At 42.7% G+C, this 16,185-nt stretch overlaps 2 protein-coding genes across 3 annotated transcripts; both read left to right on the top strand.

Moving 5' to 3' along the window:
- The first annotated feature begins 2,715 nt into the window (after nt 1-2,715).
- On the top strand, nt 2,716-9,726 carry LOC109517272 (protein pop-1-like). 2 transcript variants are annotated; one of them, XM_019872316.1, is made up of 9 exons: nt 2,716-3,810; nt 5,260-5,667; nt 6,613-6,674; nt 7,193-7,266; nt 7,813-7,982; nt 8,062-8,169; nt 9,022-9,070; nt 9,170-9,354; nt 9,559-9,726. In XM_019872316.1, exons 2-8 carry the CDS (start codon nt 5,293-5,295, stop codon nt 9,307-9,309), a joined length of 978 nt encoding a protein of 325 aa, XP_019727875.1. In that variant the 5' UTR covers nt 2,716-3,810; nt 5,260-5,292; the 3' UTR covers nt 9,310-9,354; nt 9,559-9,726. The 2 variants fall into 2 exon arrangements, with proteins under 2 accessions (XP_019727875.1, XP_019727874.1); XM_019872315.1 differs by having other exon boundaries at nt 2,717-3,810; nt 5,257-5,667.
- Nucleotides 9,727-14,771: 5,045 nt separating this feature from the next.
- On the top strand, nt 14,772-15,748 carry LOC109517273 (immunoglobulin omega chain-like). Its single transcript, XM_019872317.1, has 2 exons — nt 14,772-15,083; nt 15,221-15,748. Exons 1-2 carry the CDS (start codon nt 15,035-15,037, stop codon nt 15,520-15,522), a joined length of 351 nt encoding a protein of 116 aa, XP_019727876.1. The 5' UTR covers nt 14,772-15,034; the 3' UTR covers nt 15,523-15,748.
- The last annotated feature ends 437 nt before the right edge of the window (nt 15,749-16,185 follow it).

The following is a 16,185-nucleotide window of genomic DNA, read 5'->3' as shown; positions in this document are numbered from 1 at the left end:
TCTTGTTGAGTCAAATAAGGTTGGTGAAGTAGACGGGATGTGGTCACGGTTGCTCATCGCGCTGGCAAACGACAAAGCAAAAACTTTCCACTTCACCACAGCCTCCGGCGTTTGCATGCTGCACCTGCACGCACCTCTCAGCAACGTGCCATATCGCCATTGTACTCTACTTGCACATGAGCTTGTAAATAGTTCTGTTCCTATTTGCCCCTGGTTGTGTAGTTAACCAACCCATTGCCACGCGTGATACGAGTTGAAAAGAATCTATTTAAAAACAACAACACAATATACAGTCATGAATCCAAATCATGTTTAACGCTTGATATTGACTTGTTGTATAATAAAGCATAATTTTAATTGACTTTTTTGGGGAGGGTTTATTGCTTTTATCAGTTCAAAGCTATTGATTTTTCAGAACAAATAAATACAATCGTTGTTTTTAGAACAACTTAATCAACAACTGCAGCTGTGGCGAAGTGCTACGCATAAAACAAGCATTTAATGAAATGAAATATTTCTCACTTGCACAGGTGTAAAAAAATCTAAAATAAGTATTAGATCGAATTACTTTTGTTCAAACAGTCTGTACTGTATTAAATGACATGACATCTGAATTCAACACACGTTTCGACCCGTTTCCTGTTGATTTCGATGAGATGAGTGCAAAGACGATTTCCTCATCGAGTTCTTATTTTTGCAGCCATCTAGTGGCCAACGCAGGAAACGTCCCTCCTCGCTCACAGGGATTGGCTGTTGTACTGAGGCGCCACCTAGTGGACTTATTCGTTCATGACAAAAAAGTGCGGATCACTGGTACAAAAAAATGCAGCCCAATTACCAGTACTACTCTTAAAGATGGATTCAAGAATCATCTCATGTGCGAAAAGGTCGGAAAGAAATAATTTCTAGCCAAAATTCTAACAGAATTTATGTCCAATTGTCACATCGTACTTGTTCTTGATTTGATAGATATTACATCACCACTTCATCCCTTCATTTTTTTAAATTGTTTATTGTTTTACAAAGCCTTTGATGCAGTACAATATCTTTCTTTTTCAAGTGCTGCAAACCTTTAGTTTTAGTCATGATATGTCAAGTGAACTATGTGTCATCAACAGTATTGTGACCAAGTAAGCTAATGATGCAGTAGTACCGGTATTCTTAAAAGTCGAACATCATATAGCCATTGTACAATACAATACAATACATCCTGATTTATAGAGTGCTTTCACAACAGCTGCAGCTGTAACAAAGCGCTTAAAAAAAAAAAAGTTAACATAAAATTAAAAATAAAATAATAAACAACACATAACATAAAAACATATCTTAAAATGGTGGACCGTGGTCCAGATCCAAACCAAGATGTCATGCATACCCGTGATTGATTGGTCTTAAAGTCATGATGAAATATGTGCGCTGTCACACATTATTTTTTTCGACATAAGCCAATGTCACACACTGTGCGTGCAGCTAGTGTACTCTGGTAGGCCTTAATGTGATCATATAACCATAATGAGCCAATCAAACAGTTTGTTCTGTGGAAAAGATTTGCCGGGTCGATGTCACAGTTGGCCTTTCCAAAATTCCAAGAGTAGACAGTCGGCCTGTGCTCATCTGCGAAATTTACCAGCCCTGGGTCTAACCTGCCTCCGGCAGCAGTTACGCCCTGCATGATATGCACGTGCATGATTCACGAAAAAGTGAAAAGTTGCCAAGCTTTCTTTCTTTTTTTTTTTTTTTTGAGTTGTAGGCATCAAAATACAATTTATACTGAAATGTAGGCCTGAAAATGAAAGTAATTCAGTTACTGGTTGGGTCATTGTTTTTCAAAGTAAAAGCACATGTTTGCAAATCAAACGCAAAAGATGATCCAGTCTGCTTCCAAGGACTAAAGAAATCATACTAATTCCTGTCGAGAGACTGAAAGATGACTAAATAATTGAAAGGGTTGTTGATTAATTTTTATATGGGATTGGCTTTCAATTGATTAAGTTCAATACCTTTAATATGGAGATTTGCTTTGGGAAGACCTTTGCAACTGGACTTCTTTGAAGTTTAACTGAAGATCTCTGAGATAAACCGAAAAAGAAATTCTCTGATGCTTCTGGGTTACATTAATATGAAATTCTGTGTTTCAATCAAATGTTAAATCCATATTACATATTCCTATTAAAATTAGTTAGGTAATTCAGTGTTCATGTCCATAAGAATTTCAAAGAGCAGCAACAACGACAGCAAAAAAAAAACATGTTATTTTGAACCTCTGCCTTCAAAGAATGTATTTCCAGATTTGTGGCTCTTTTTATATTTGTGATTCCATCTGGAAAGAAACGAATAACACGTTTATGAATTTTGTTTGGCAAAATAAGTACTATCATATGAAAAAATAACTGTCCTCTTAAATTGGTCGCAAATAAATCTGGAGCTTTGATGAACATTTATTGTGAGGTTTTTATATAAGAATTGTCACAGAAATTAATTGTGTCCCCCATTTTTCCACTTGTCAATAGCTCATTTTATGAACGCACTGTTAAGACTGACTTTATTTTTATTGTTCAACATTTCATGAATATCTTTGAAATAAGTAGACACCGCAGTGCCTAACGTCATTGGCCGTCAATACCGAGTCACTCTTTCAGAATGAGACGTCAACCATTGTACAACTTTTTTACGCTTAGTTTGGTACACGTCATAAAAGACCAACGTGGTTCACCGCAACCTGCCTTCATTTGTGCAAGTTGACCAAGCGTGATGCAATACCAATACGATAATCTAAAAAGAAAAAATACGATAATTGTAGTACATAAAAGTGTTTCTTCACCGAGTAATGTAATCGTCGCGTCACCTTTCTACGCAAAAGTGGACTAACGTATCTGCCATGATAGCTCATCGTGTAGCTGAGGGCAGCGTTGAAACCGGACCAACATGGCCGCCAGGGCGGCTCATTCTGGACGGGAGCAGGTGAAGCCGGACCACCTTGTCCACCATTGTGGCTCCAAGTGCAGCAGAGTGCAACCTTCAAACTGGATCAAGATGGCCGTCGTAGCGGCAGCAGTGATACTGGACCATCGTGTTTAGCATTATGGCTCATGGTACACCAATAGAAGTGGTTGCCAATAATAATAATAATAATTATTATTATTATTATAATAAATAATAATCACAATAATGCATTATTCAATTAAACATTTGTTTTAAGGAACTTTGTATTTTATAAACGGAAAATTTTGACTTAATTTGGCTATTATAAAGTGCAACAAAAGGTAACAGCTGACGAGCGACACAGAATCATAATGGAGGCGAATATGATCATTATTTTAATCTGGTATATGTTATGTTTCAAGCGATTGACGACACAAATCTGTCACCCGCATAATTTGAACATAAACGTGGATGTCACTAAAGTTGCTCAAAAAGCCGGCGTGGCTAACAGCGCGCAAGCGGCTAGCACCTTCACCACCAGCTAACTGTCACCTCAAATTTAGTCGGTTCGTTTTTAACTTTGCTGATTTGTCAACCAAAATGAAGACAAAGCGAGCTTTGGGGGGGTTAATGGCGTGTTCAAGCGCACTAGCTCTACATCCTGGTCGGAGCTGTAATCCGAATCAAATTTTTATATTCAAATGGGGAATCTTTCAACCTAAAGGTCGGGTGACATAACAAAGCGCTTTGATGACTTTTAAGAAGCTTTTGGGATCAGTTTGTCCTACACGTCTGTGGGTGGACGTCCACGCATCTCTCCAAGCAAGTCTAGAAGGAGTTTCTCGCTCTCCACGGGGTCGAGGAGGAACCTTGATGAGAGTACAGCTGGTGAGTACAGCAACAGGTCCAATGTGTCTCCACTGACATATTACAAGTTGTACTACCAAATACAAATTGATAATGCATATGAAATATTTTTGTTTCAGCTCTTGTATTGGGATTTGTAATGGGGTCATATTTCTGATTTGAATACAGCTAGTGCGAGGTCAATTCGAGTTCACATTACAGTATATTGCACACATGTATTTGTGCCATTGGTGGTGGAGGGGTTCCAAATTTGGTGTTAAATTTTATATTTAGTTTAGCCCCATGGATAATGTGGTTCACATAGTTGGTTCACATGTATCTGATGTGGCCTCAATTTCCATTCATATAACAATGGGTACAGCTAGTGCATTTACATGTGCATGCAATTGGTATTGTAGTAATAATAATAATAGTGGAGCTCATGATTGTTTTGTGGACCGGTGACAGTGAAATTGGTTCCCAAAATTGGCAATACTTTTGTCGATCTCAAATAGTGAAGTTAGTTCCCAAAGCTCCAAACACCTCCCCCCCCGCCCCCCGCCCCAATTGGAACATCCAGTAAGTAACAAATGGTCAGACTCACTTCATTGATCCCAATCCCCATCATTGTTTTAAAAGTTAGTGAGAGGCAGATTTAAGCCTGTTAATGAATCTTTTATTCACCATGTACTATGATGTAATGTATTACATAACAATGCAACTGTATCTCGGGCTGAACAATTAATTTCAAACTAACATCGCAGTGTAGTTGAATGCAATTTATAAATTGCAAAGGCTGTATTTTTTGGCCGGGAAACTGCTTCATTTTTAGCATTGTTTTAATCTGAATTTGAATTCTTTTTGTGTTTATGCGCAACACAAGTTTGGTAATATTTGAAGTTGCCCAAAGTGGACACTGACTGCCGGTCGAACTCTTGATGTAAGTTAACAGCTCTTAATTGATTCAATGCCGTTATTGTATTACAGACACATTTATTGCTTGTGTTTGTGGGGAAAAAAATTACATGGGAAAGAGGACATTGGGGAGAATTTTTTTTTAAATGACAATATTGAAGGGGGGGGAACATCAGTCATGTTATTTTTTCTATACAATGAAGCCATTTACTGTGTTTGTGTTTTCTTTTCGTTTACTTTGTTGTCTGCAGCCAGGTTGCATTGCAAATGAGGATCTGTTCTCAGCTGCCTTGCCTATAATGTATTGAAAGGATCAATAAAATAAACAACATATGATTGATTCTTGTTCAGAACAGACCTGTTGGCTGCAGCCAGAAGTCTTATCTAGCGGGCATAAATAACTTTGGAGTTCCAGTATAACAGTTATGGATATTGTCTTAGATCTTGGGTTTGATGATTAGCATGTGTGGTCCATTGCTAATGTAGTGGTTCACAGAGCTGACTTGAATGCAGCCAGGGCGGGCTTGATCTTCACTCAAGTGTTTTAGTTTAGTTTTTGTTTTTTTGTCTCAGGAGATTTTAAGTGCCTGACGGTCAGGAGTGAACAGCATGGAGCAGTTTCAGACGCTCCCCACCGACGAGGATGTCAAATGGGACAAGCTGCTGGACAACATCATGAAGTCAGCCGACGTCATCCTGTGGGGCACCTCATCGGCCAACACCCCGCTGCCGCTGCCACTGCCGCCCCCACCCTCCCCTCCATCCCCAAAAGAAGAGGCCCGTCCGCTGGCCATTGCAACTGCGGCGAGCGAGCACAAAGGGGCGACAGATTTGCTGCCCCTGGCAAGCGGTCAAGATCACATGGAGCTGCTGATGGAGGGCCAGCCCCTGGATGTAGACGATGAACTCTCCAACGTTCTGGATGACTTTTGGTTGCCCGACTACTTGGGCGGCCAACCGGGCTCCATCAACATCCAAGACCAGGTAACCCATCCCTTTCACACCCTGCCGCACTTGTTATGGCTCTTATGCTACTCGTGCATTTAAAAAGAAATGTGAGGGGGGGGGGAAAAAGACAAAAGTATTCAGGTATTGTAATCATGCGCTCTGAAAGCAGTTCGGTCAAAAATAACCCACACTGAGTCAAAAAGGGGCCGACCCGATTTTGGGTGTTGTTTCCTTTTCCACCCCAAAAGTTCGATCAGACATAGAACACCAAAAAAAAAAAAAAAAAACTTTTTTTTTTTTTTGGTTATTCATTTGAGAAAATAACCCACACTGAGTCAAAAAGGGGCCGACCCAATTTTGGATGTTTCATTTTTCACCCCAAAAGTTCGGTCAAACGTAGAACACCCCAAAAAAAAACATTTGTGTTTTTTTTTTTTTTTGTTTGTTCATTTGACCCAACTTTTTGGGTTCAATAAATAAACCAAATAGTTGTGTGGTGACATATGACCCAATGTGGGTTATTTTTGATTTAATAAACAACGCGAGAAGTTGGGTCAGTCACATGATACAATTTGGGTTATTTTTTTGACCCACCTGCTTTTAGAGTGTACTCTTAAAACTGCTGGGACAAAAACAACAATAATTTGGGTCAAAAATTGGACCGACCCATGACTAATTTGATGCACTATTGGCCTCTTTTGGACAAAAAAATGGTTGTTTTGCTTGTTATCCTTTTGATTCAACTTTTGGCGTTCAGTAAATACTCCAAAAAGGTGGTGGGTCACTTTTGACCCAATTTAGGATTATTTTTGTTCAGAGTGTAAAACGGCTGGGTCAAAACAGCAACAACAAATCAGTCAAAAATTGGACCAACCCACTACTTATCAAACCTTGTTACCAGATTCCAACGCTATCTGGTTCGAGTGGACATTGCTGCTTTGCAAAGTTTCTCGTGCGTGTGCACCTGCGCTTTCTCCCCAGGATGACAACGTCGCGGTGATGCCAGTGCACGACGGCATGAACCAGCCTCTTCTTGGAAGGCTGTAAGTGACAAAAACAACACGAGCCCTGAGAACTTTAAAGTCGTATTCAAGGTTCATAAGTTTTCGGTTCTGGCCCCCTGGCCTTAACTTTGACACCCATGTTCTAATGCGTTATTGTGGAAGGGGAAAAAAAATAGCAAAAATGGCAGATTTGTGTTGATTTTTCTCTGTTGTAAAGTCAACACATACGAATTGACAAAGTATTGTAAAGCAATCCAATCCATATCTTGACTCATTTAAGCATTTTTGACCATTTTAAAAGATCTGATATCAAGACGATTGAAATGTGTCTGACGATTAATCAGGTCGGCCACTACTCCCATAAAACTTTTTTTTTTTTTTACATGCAGTTCTACTCTTGCACCTCGCTCTATTGGTCCGAATAGTTAACCACTTTTTTTTTTACTTGATATTCCCACAGGTTTTTAAATCTTAATGTTGACATTGGTGAACTCATTTTATTTTTGGTAGTCTTGATAAAAGTCTATAGCGTGTTGTGTGTATGCGTGTGCATGTAGTAATGGCGAGATGATGTGTGGGGCCTCCTCGTCATCTGACACCATTGAACCTCCAACAGAAGCATCACAGACCATGTAAGTAGAAAAACAAAGCAAAATCAACTCCTGCAGCACTCCTTATCGTGCGTGTGCGTGTGCGTGTGCGTGTGCGTGTGTGTGTGTGTGTGTGTGTGTGTAGTAGCCATTTTAAAAGATCTGATATCAAGACGATTGAAATGTGTCTGACGATTAATCAGGTCGGCCACTACTCCCATAAAACTTTTTTTTTTTTTTACATGCAGTTCTACTCTTGCACCTCGCTCTATTGGTCCGAATAGTTAACCACTTTTTTTTTTACTTGATATTCCCACAGGTTTTTAAATCTTAATGTTGACATTGGTGAACTCATTTTATTTTTGGTAGTCTTGATAAAAGTCTATAGCGTGTTGTGTGTATGCGTGTGCATGTAGTAATGGCGAGATGATGTGTGGGGCCTCCTCGTCATCTGACACCATTGAACCTCCAACAGAAGCATCACAGACCATGTAAGTAGAAAAACAAAGCAAAATCAACTCCTGCAGCACTCCTTATCGTGCGTGTGCGTGTGCGTGTGCGTGTGCGTGTGTGTGTGTGTGTGTGTGTGTGTAGTAGCAGCAAAAGCCAATGTTACGGCCAGCAGGAAGCCAACCGGCCGTACGTCAAGAAGCCGCCCAACGCTTTCATGCTCTTTCGCAAAGAGCAGAGTCCCAACGTCGTCGCCCAGTTCAACATCACCAACTCGGCGGCAGTCAATAAAATCCTGGGCAGGATGGTAAAGTGACCCCCCCACCCCCATCTTTGTATTTTCATGCGGCGCGTCGACATGTGTGACCTGTTGTGGGCTTCCACAGTGGAAGTCGCTGCCCAAAAAGCTGCAAGCCAAGTATTACCAGCAAGCTGAAGAGCACAAAATCCTCCACAGTCTGCAGCATCCTGACTGGTCCTGCACAGAAAACTATGTAAGACTAAACACTGTATCAGGCTTTCACGGAATGTAACATTTTTTGTTATTGAAAAAGTTTGGTCAAAAATTAGGTTGTGTGCTTGCTCTTCAAGCTCTGTAGAGAGAGGGGGTATGCGCAACCGACTTCTGACTTTGAAAATGTCCTCAGTTCATACTGCTGAGTATTATAAGAGCACTGTTTGTCTTCTAGAACTATGGATGAGTTTTTTATTTTATTTACTCATTTATTTTTTGCACATGGATGACTGTCGCAAGGACACTGGACAAAAAAAAATCCTTTGGTTTCATTGGGTGGACATAATTTGGACATGTACATTGGTTGTGCATGATTAAAATGTGTTAGGGTAACATATCTCATTATCCACACATCCATCCATTTTCCGATCCGCTTATCCTCACAAGGGTCGCAGGGGTCCTGGAGCCTTTCCCAGCCGTCGTCAATCGCAGGTCACACAAAGACGAACAAGCATCCACGCTCACTCACACCTAAGGACAATTTTTGAGTGTTCAATCAGCCTGCCATGCATATTTTTAGAATGTGGGAGGAAACAGGAGTACCCGGAGAAAACCCACGCAGGCACGGGGAGAACATGCAAACTCCACACAGAAAGGCTGGAGCTGGAATCGAACCCGGTACCTCTTCAATGTGAGGTTGACGTGCTAACAACTCGACTACCGGGCCGCATATTTCATTATAGTGGAATATTTTTAAGGAATAGAGTAGAAAATGATATCAGATGACCACATGTTAATCATGTGCAACTGAAAGCGAAGCACTTTTTTTCCCAGTGTTACACGGACAATGACGACTGAGCGAAACCGATCGAGATTTGTTTCTGTGCGGCAGGGCAAAAAGAGGAAACGCGATCGCAGCAGGCACAGCACCAGCGGCCCAAGTAAGTCACGTGTCTCGCACCCGCTGGCACAACAGTCGGCACACCCGCACAAATGTGCGTTGTCATCCCCCCCCCGCCCGCCCCACACGTTCCATGCAGGGTCACTAGAGGACGGCGCGGCGACGGCGGAACAGTGCTGCGGCGGCATGGGCCACGCCCCCGGCGAGGATGCGCTGTGTCACTACCACAAGAGCGTCGTTGGGGAGACGCACACATACGCGCACACGCATGGCTGCTGACCTCATCACGGATTGGGCTCGCGCTCCCCCCGGCTGTAAAGTGAGGTACCGCTGCACACCCATGAACCTACCTCTACGAGAAAAAGAGTTCAGCAGCCGGTTGCATTTTTTTAAGAATTTCATCTCGGAAAGATATGAACATTTCTTGATTGAATGTGTTGTTTAAAAAAAGCGCAGTAAATACTGAAAAAAATTGCCTGGCCACTTTGGGTGTAACAAAAACTGTTTTTTTATCATGTGTACCTGGAGGACTCACGCCGTAGTTCAGGAGGAGGACACTCAGGTGCAGGACGCATTCGTGAGTGGCGTCGGAAAGTGAGACAACGGTGATGGACACCATGATGTCTTTGCTGCCGAGAAGATCAACATGGCAGCATCTGCGGGAAGAAAAGGAATGAATAAATATTTTCCAATACATTTTGTGATCCACAAGATATATTTTGGGGGGATTTTTGGGAGGAGTGGAGGTGGGGGGATCTCAAAAACAGTTTTTATCAAAATGTTTTGGACAAAAAAAGCCTCTCGACTTTCTCTAAAAGTTTTTTATTTCTTTAAAATATACATAAATCTACATGTGAATTGTTTTTTTTTAATATGCAACTTGTCTCAAAATATTCAACTTTTATGACTTGTCACGTCAAATTTGTTCTAAAAATTGAGAAAAGTCTTACCATTGCTTTTGAAAGTATATGTGAGCCGTCACCTTTGCTTTTGAAAGTATATGTGAGCCGTCACCTTATTGTGGAGGAGGCGTTGACACCTTTTAATGATGGAAAAACATTGGCTCACAATTTCCCTCGCCCGGATACGGGTCACCGGGTCCTTGTTCTGAGCCAGGCTAGGAAGTGCGGCTCACTGGGGAGCCCAGCCGGTTGGAGCCCGAAAATATAATGTGGGTCCCCCTTCCTACCACCTGTGGAGGGCGCCAAATAGGTCTGGTGCTCTGTGTGGCCCCCAAAGGTTCGGACCCTGGCGGTCCGATTCCTGGTTCTAGAAGCTGGCTCTTTGGGAGGATGGAAAGTCGCCGAGCTGACGTACAAGGCAGAGAAGCTTGAGTCGACTCGCCTTCACACGTAACTTTGGTTCTGGTACCAATTCCCTCATGAGGGGTAGGACTAAAGTTGGGGGAGAGCCGCAGAGCAGATGATGTCCCTCCGATATCAAAACGCCCAATAACATGGGAAACGTTTTAAATGTTTTGAAAACTTTTTTTCTCTCCAGCTTTTTTTTTTGTATTGAATATAAATATAAAAAATGTGCATGTCTCCCCCCAAAATGTGCACAGTTATAGCTTTTCATTTTGCGCAAATGCACGAGTTTGTTTCTCGCAAATAAAAATGCCAATTATCAAATAGATAATATTTTTTTTTCAGATGCCACATTCCCGGGTGTGGCAGCGGGTCTCGAATTTGACACTACTCCCCCCTCAATGATGTCCCCAAGCTCACCTACCTGCCTTTCTGTCGTCTTGTCTTTTCTGCGGCGTTCCTGCTGAGAATCAGCATGTTGACTGACGATGGTGAATTCCTCAGCACACATTGATTGGCTGGATTACTTCATGGCAAAAGGGTGCGTCGATGTCGGATTCGCTGGGCCGGTTCGGCCTTCCCACCTGAGTGCACTGCACCCACGACCTGGGTGGGACATACTTGCTAATGTTCTCGTACCAGAAAAATCCGGGAGTGCTTGAAGTACATCCTCAGCGCCACGCCCTTCAATGGCCAACCCAAAATTGGAGAGACCAACCCGGGCCGCCACTGGTGCGAGCCGGCGAAGGCCGAGAACGTGTTCTTGATGAGAGAGGTGCAGCCGAATGACACTGGAGTCTACCGGTATGCCGGAAATCATTGAATGTTTTCATCTTCCCGGCGAACACTTGGCCGCCATGTGTGCTTTGTTCTTGTGCTCCCTAGCACTTGTTTACATCCCCGCCGGTGCCGTCATCAAAAAGATGGACCAAATCCCTGCCGACGCCATCAAGGCGGTGGGCGACGACTTGACCGTGAGCTGCAACCACTCCGGCCAACGAGGTTTGCACATGATCTGGTACAAGCAGACCTCTTTGGCCGCCGCCTTCACCCAAGTGGCCCGGACGGGCTCGAAAAATGTGGTGGAGGACGACAACTTGTACCGGCTGACGGGAGTCGCCGCTCGCTCGTCACTTGGCGTCAGCCGCCTCCGCCCTTCTGAGAACGGGCTGGTGTACTTTTGCGCCGCCACCGAGGCGCACACCGCCACGCGCGACCTCATCTGCCTCGCCACAAAAACAGCGTCGGTTGGCTTTCGTACACAGGTGCAAGTGCAGTCGTGCCGCCCCCCACCCACCCCCCATTTCACGGTTTGTTGTTCATGCCCTCTGCTATATCACTTTAACGTAAAAACGTTAATATTTTACCACCACCCCCCAAAAAAAAAGTTTTCGCGCTGCTTGGAGATGGTCCTATAACCTTGCTTTCTGTTGTCCATACTGTATTTATTATGTTGTCCACCATGTCACCAAACAGCAGTGACTACACCGTTGAAAGAGGGCGTTGAAGTTTTCCCCGAAGCGCCCACTAGGAGGCGATAGAGGCAAGATTTCTCCCATTGCAAAGACGCTCAAATCACACCGGTGATAAAGATTCAGGTACAATTTCCTAAAGTACTGATGGGAAATCCAATGTGAAAAATATCTAATTTTAAAATAATTAAGAAATAGTAGGATAAAAGTCTCGTGAAAATACAAAATACTTCAAATTTCCACTGAGGGTTCCTTTTGGGTATTTCATTTCTCACACTCAAGGAAAATATAAAACATATTAGTGTTGTACTCGTAGTATACAGCAATATTTTTTAAATTATAATACACTGATTAAATGTAAATTACACGTATGCCCTACGATTGGCGGGTAACCAATCCAGGGTGTACCTTGCCTACTGTCCGAAGTCAAGTGGGATCGGCGACCCTCGTGAGGATAAAGCGGTCAACATGGATGTGTGGATGCATACAAAAGTCACAATATAAATGTAAGTTGAGTTGTTCGTAGGTTGTGAATGGATGGCTCTACGTTAGGAATGGGCAAAAAGGAGAGACGGACTTCGTTTGAACGCAGCTTTTTATTTTTTTCAACGTCTGCGCCTCCGCAACTCCCGAACGAACACGCCTCTTTCCGTGACGTAAATACTTCCTGCTTTTCTTCGCCAATCGGATGCAAGCAACATAAAAATGTTTCAGCAATTATTAAACAGAATACAATTTAGGTAACTGTAACATAAAAGAATATAATGCTCAAATATAAAATGATAATAATTAACAATTTAACAAAAGCTTACAAAATGAAAAGCAATATCATGTCACTAAAAACCTCGAGCAAGATTAAATTTAGGCTGTTCAGGGGTTAACAAGAGGCTGGGAGCCGCGGGACTCTCAGCCAATCACCTCGCGTCGACCGATGCTCTTCATCAGACGAAAAGAACATTTAGCATTGTAACCTCAGATGACCCAGCAGACATGATATTTCTCTTGTTGCTGAAAATTGCTGCCAGCGTTCCCCTGCTCTCAGGTAACCTTGTCCATCATCAACACGGCAGCTTTATGCTAACCTAATGTTTTTTTTAAATTCACTCCTTCAGCAGGAAAACAAACATTTAGGTCCGCCAAAGACTCAATCGTCTTTGACAACGTTTATGTTTACTCGGTTGACTTTTGATATTCATGACAATGTTTACATTATGTCCATTGAAGATGCAAAATCCACTTGGAGGTTCACAAAAATCACAAATGTTAGATTTGTAGACTTATAAGGAAAGTTAACCAAAGCGCCGCTGTTAGATTTGTGAGGGATTCAAAAGGGTATTCTTGGTTTTTGAAAAAAAATAAAATAAAATTATGTAACTTTTAGGAAAACCCGTTAGGTTTATCCAAGGCTGCAAATGCTTTCTTTGGGTTTACCTTTTAATCATCTGTGCTGTTAACGTATGACTCACGATCATCGAAATAAGTATGTTTGCTGACTTTGAAAATTTATTTAACATTTTTTTTTAAAATAACATGTCCATTTGGTGATTTTTTTGTTCTTTTTCAGGCGCGTTGACTTTTGATATTCATGACAATGTTTACATTATGTCCATTGAAGATGCAAAATCCACTTGGAGGTTCACAAAAATCACAAATGTGAGATTTGTAGACTTATAAGGAAAGTTAACCAAAGCGCCGCTGTTAGATTTGTGAGGGATTCAATAAATAAAAAATTCGGTAACTTTTTCGAAAACCCGTTAGGTTTATCCAAGGCTGCAAATGCTTTCTTTGGGTTTACCTTTTAATCATCTGTGCTGTTGACATATGACTCACGATCATCGAAATAAGTATGTTTGTTGACTTTGATAATTTATTTAAATTTTTTTTTTTAAATAACATGTCCATTTTGTGATTTTTTTTGTTCTTTTTCAGGCGCAGATGTCATACAAACACCCCCCGACATCATTAAGGCAGTGGGTCACTCAGTCACACTTCAGTGTTCTCACAACATGGAGCTTCTAGAGATGTGTGTGTGTGTGTGTGTGTGTGGGGGGGGGGGTGCATCTGTTGGTTGCTTACACGCCGACAGACATGTAAGATAAGTTTATCAAAGATAAATCCCAGATTTGTTTCTAAATACGTCATGCATATTTCAAGATTAATTGTTGAAAACCTGACAAAACTGAGAACTATGAAGTACCGTATTACGTAGAAGTCAAGTTAATACTGTATATTTCTCCCTGTGTCGGTTTTCCTGAATTTGCTTGCAATTACCTCTCGCTGGCCAGAGAGTTAACAAACTCCCTTAGCTAGCTAGCTAGCTAGCTACATCTCCTCAGCTTGTCGTCCAAAAACCAACTCTGTGTGTGTGCGTGTGTGTGTGTGCGTGCGTGGTGTTTGTGTGTGTGGTTGGGGGGGGGGGTGCATCTGTTGGTTGCTTACACGCCGACAGACATGTAAGATAAGTTTGTCAAAGACATGAGCTGTTTCAAGAAAACTATGTTGGGTTAAATTGGGACTAAATTGACTTTAACAAACCAAATGTAGGTGGTTTTGGTGGCATCGAAGTAACTGCAAAGTTGAAATCCCAGATTTGTTTCTAAATACGTCATGCATATTTCAAGATTAATTGTTGAAAACCTGACAAAACTGAGAACTATGTAGTACCGTATTACGTAGAAGTCAAGTTAATACTGTATATTTCTCCCTGTGTCGGTTTTCCTGAATTTGCTTGCAATTACCTCTCGCTGGCCAGAGAGTTAACAAACTCCCTTAGCTAGCTAGCTAGCTAGCTACATCTCCTCAGCTTGTCGTCCAAAAACCAACTCTGTGTGTGTGCGTGTGTGTGTGTGCGTGCGTGCGTGCGTGCGTGCGTGCGTGCGTGCGTGCATGCGTGTGAAAGAGAGAACTGAATCTCACTGAGTCGCTCTGAACCAATCAGAGGACAGGAAAATGTTGACACCCCCTTAATATTCTAGCGGGCCCTGCATATTGGATCTGAAATCTGATTGGTTCAGATTCTTTGAAAATAAAAATAAAAAAATCGATCATGTTGTTTCAATTGAACGGCGTCTGCAGTCCTGCATCTGAAGTTTGCGCTGATACAGCAACATTTCCCCGCCACAAGCCAACTGGGTCCCAGCCAATCCGCTGGCTTCGGCTGCTGCACTTTTATCAGATGAGTTGCGAGTGTGCATCATAGCAACCTCAAGTGAACCAGACGACGCGATGTACCTGTCGTTGCTGAGCGTTGCTGCCAGCATTGCTCTTCTCTCAGGTAACAGTGGACATCATCGGCACGGCAATGCTATGCGAAGCTCATTGTTTTGTGTGTTATGTTTGATCAATGCTTACTCTGGCTTTACAAAACACATAAGTTTGGTTAAAATTTTTTTTTTTTTTTTTGTCTTTCAGGACAGCATGTCACACAAAACCCCACCGACCTCATTGAGGCAGTGGGCCGCACGGTCAGGTTTGAGTGTTTACACAATATAGCGAGCTACAACCAGATACTGCTGTACCGACAGCGCGGCCTGGGCATGCAGCTCATCGGCAACATGTACTATGCAACCTCCAACTTTGAGGATGGCCAGAAGAATGTGAAGTTCGAGGGGAGCTCTGAAACCGGCAAAACGTGCAAGATCACCATCTCCGAGCTGCACCCGAACATCAGCGGCGTTTATTACTGTGCAGCTAGTTACCACGGTGTGGTCTAGTGATACAACATCAAGTCATAAACCTTATCAGACCCCAAGCCCCCCTTTTGCCCCCATGCTGCCGCAACTCCTCCTGTTGCCATCATGCGCCGAGATCCAGAGCACTATTACGATAAGAGGTTCATCCAGCGGTTGCTTACCAGCCAGACGGTTCAGAAAAGATCAGTGAATCAGTCTTGTTTGTTCATGACAAAATTGTCAATGAGACTTTGGAAAGCACCGTGTTAGAATAAATGTTCATAAATTATCCCATATTTCAGGGGTGGCCAACCCGCGGCTCGCGAGCCGCATTCGGCTCTTTGGCTGGTTGAATCCGGCTCCCGGGCTTTCACATAACAAGCGTCGAAAACACCTCGGCGGTCACGCTGCTATTCAGACAACGGCGCTGAATGCACAGAACGTACGACGTCAGCGTATCATCAATCCCGTTACTTGATTGACATAGAGGGCAGCCAGTCAGATGAGTGAACCAGCGCTCATGCGCAAACAATGGCGCTAAACGCTAAGCTAGTCAGCGAATTACCTCTGATTTTAAGGCAGGGATGCCCAGGATGTCGATCGCAATCAACCGGGAGCCAACGGACTGGTCCCAAGTCGACCGCGAGTGGTGGGAGGAGGTAATGGGGGGAAAAAAAGGATTTGTGGGTTTTGGCCTTAGCTTTG

This window comes from Hippocampus comes, unplaced genomic scaffold (genome assembly GCF_001891065.2).
Source record: "Hippocampus comes isolate QL1 unplaced genomic scaffold, H_comes_QL1_v1.1 scaffold92, whole genome shotgun sequence".
NCBI lineage: Eukaryota > Metazoa > Chordata > Actinopteri > Syngnathiformes > Syngnathidae > Hippocampus > Hippocampus comes.
Note: the sequence above shows the minus strand (reverse complement) of the source record. Positions and strands in the feature narration are given on the sequence as shown.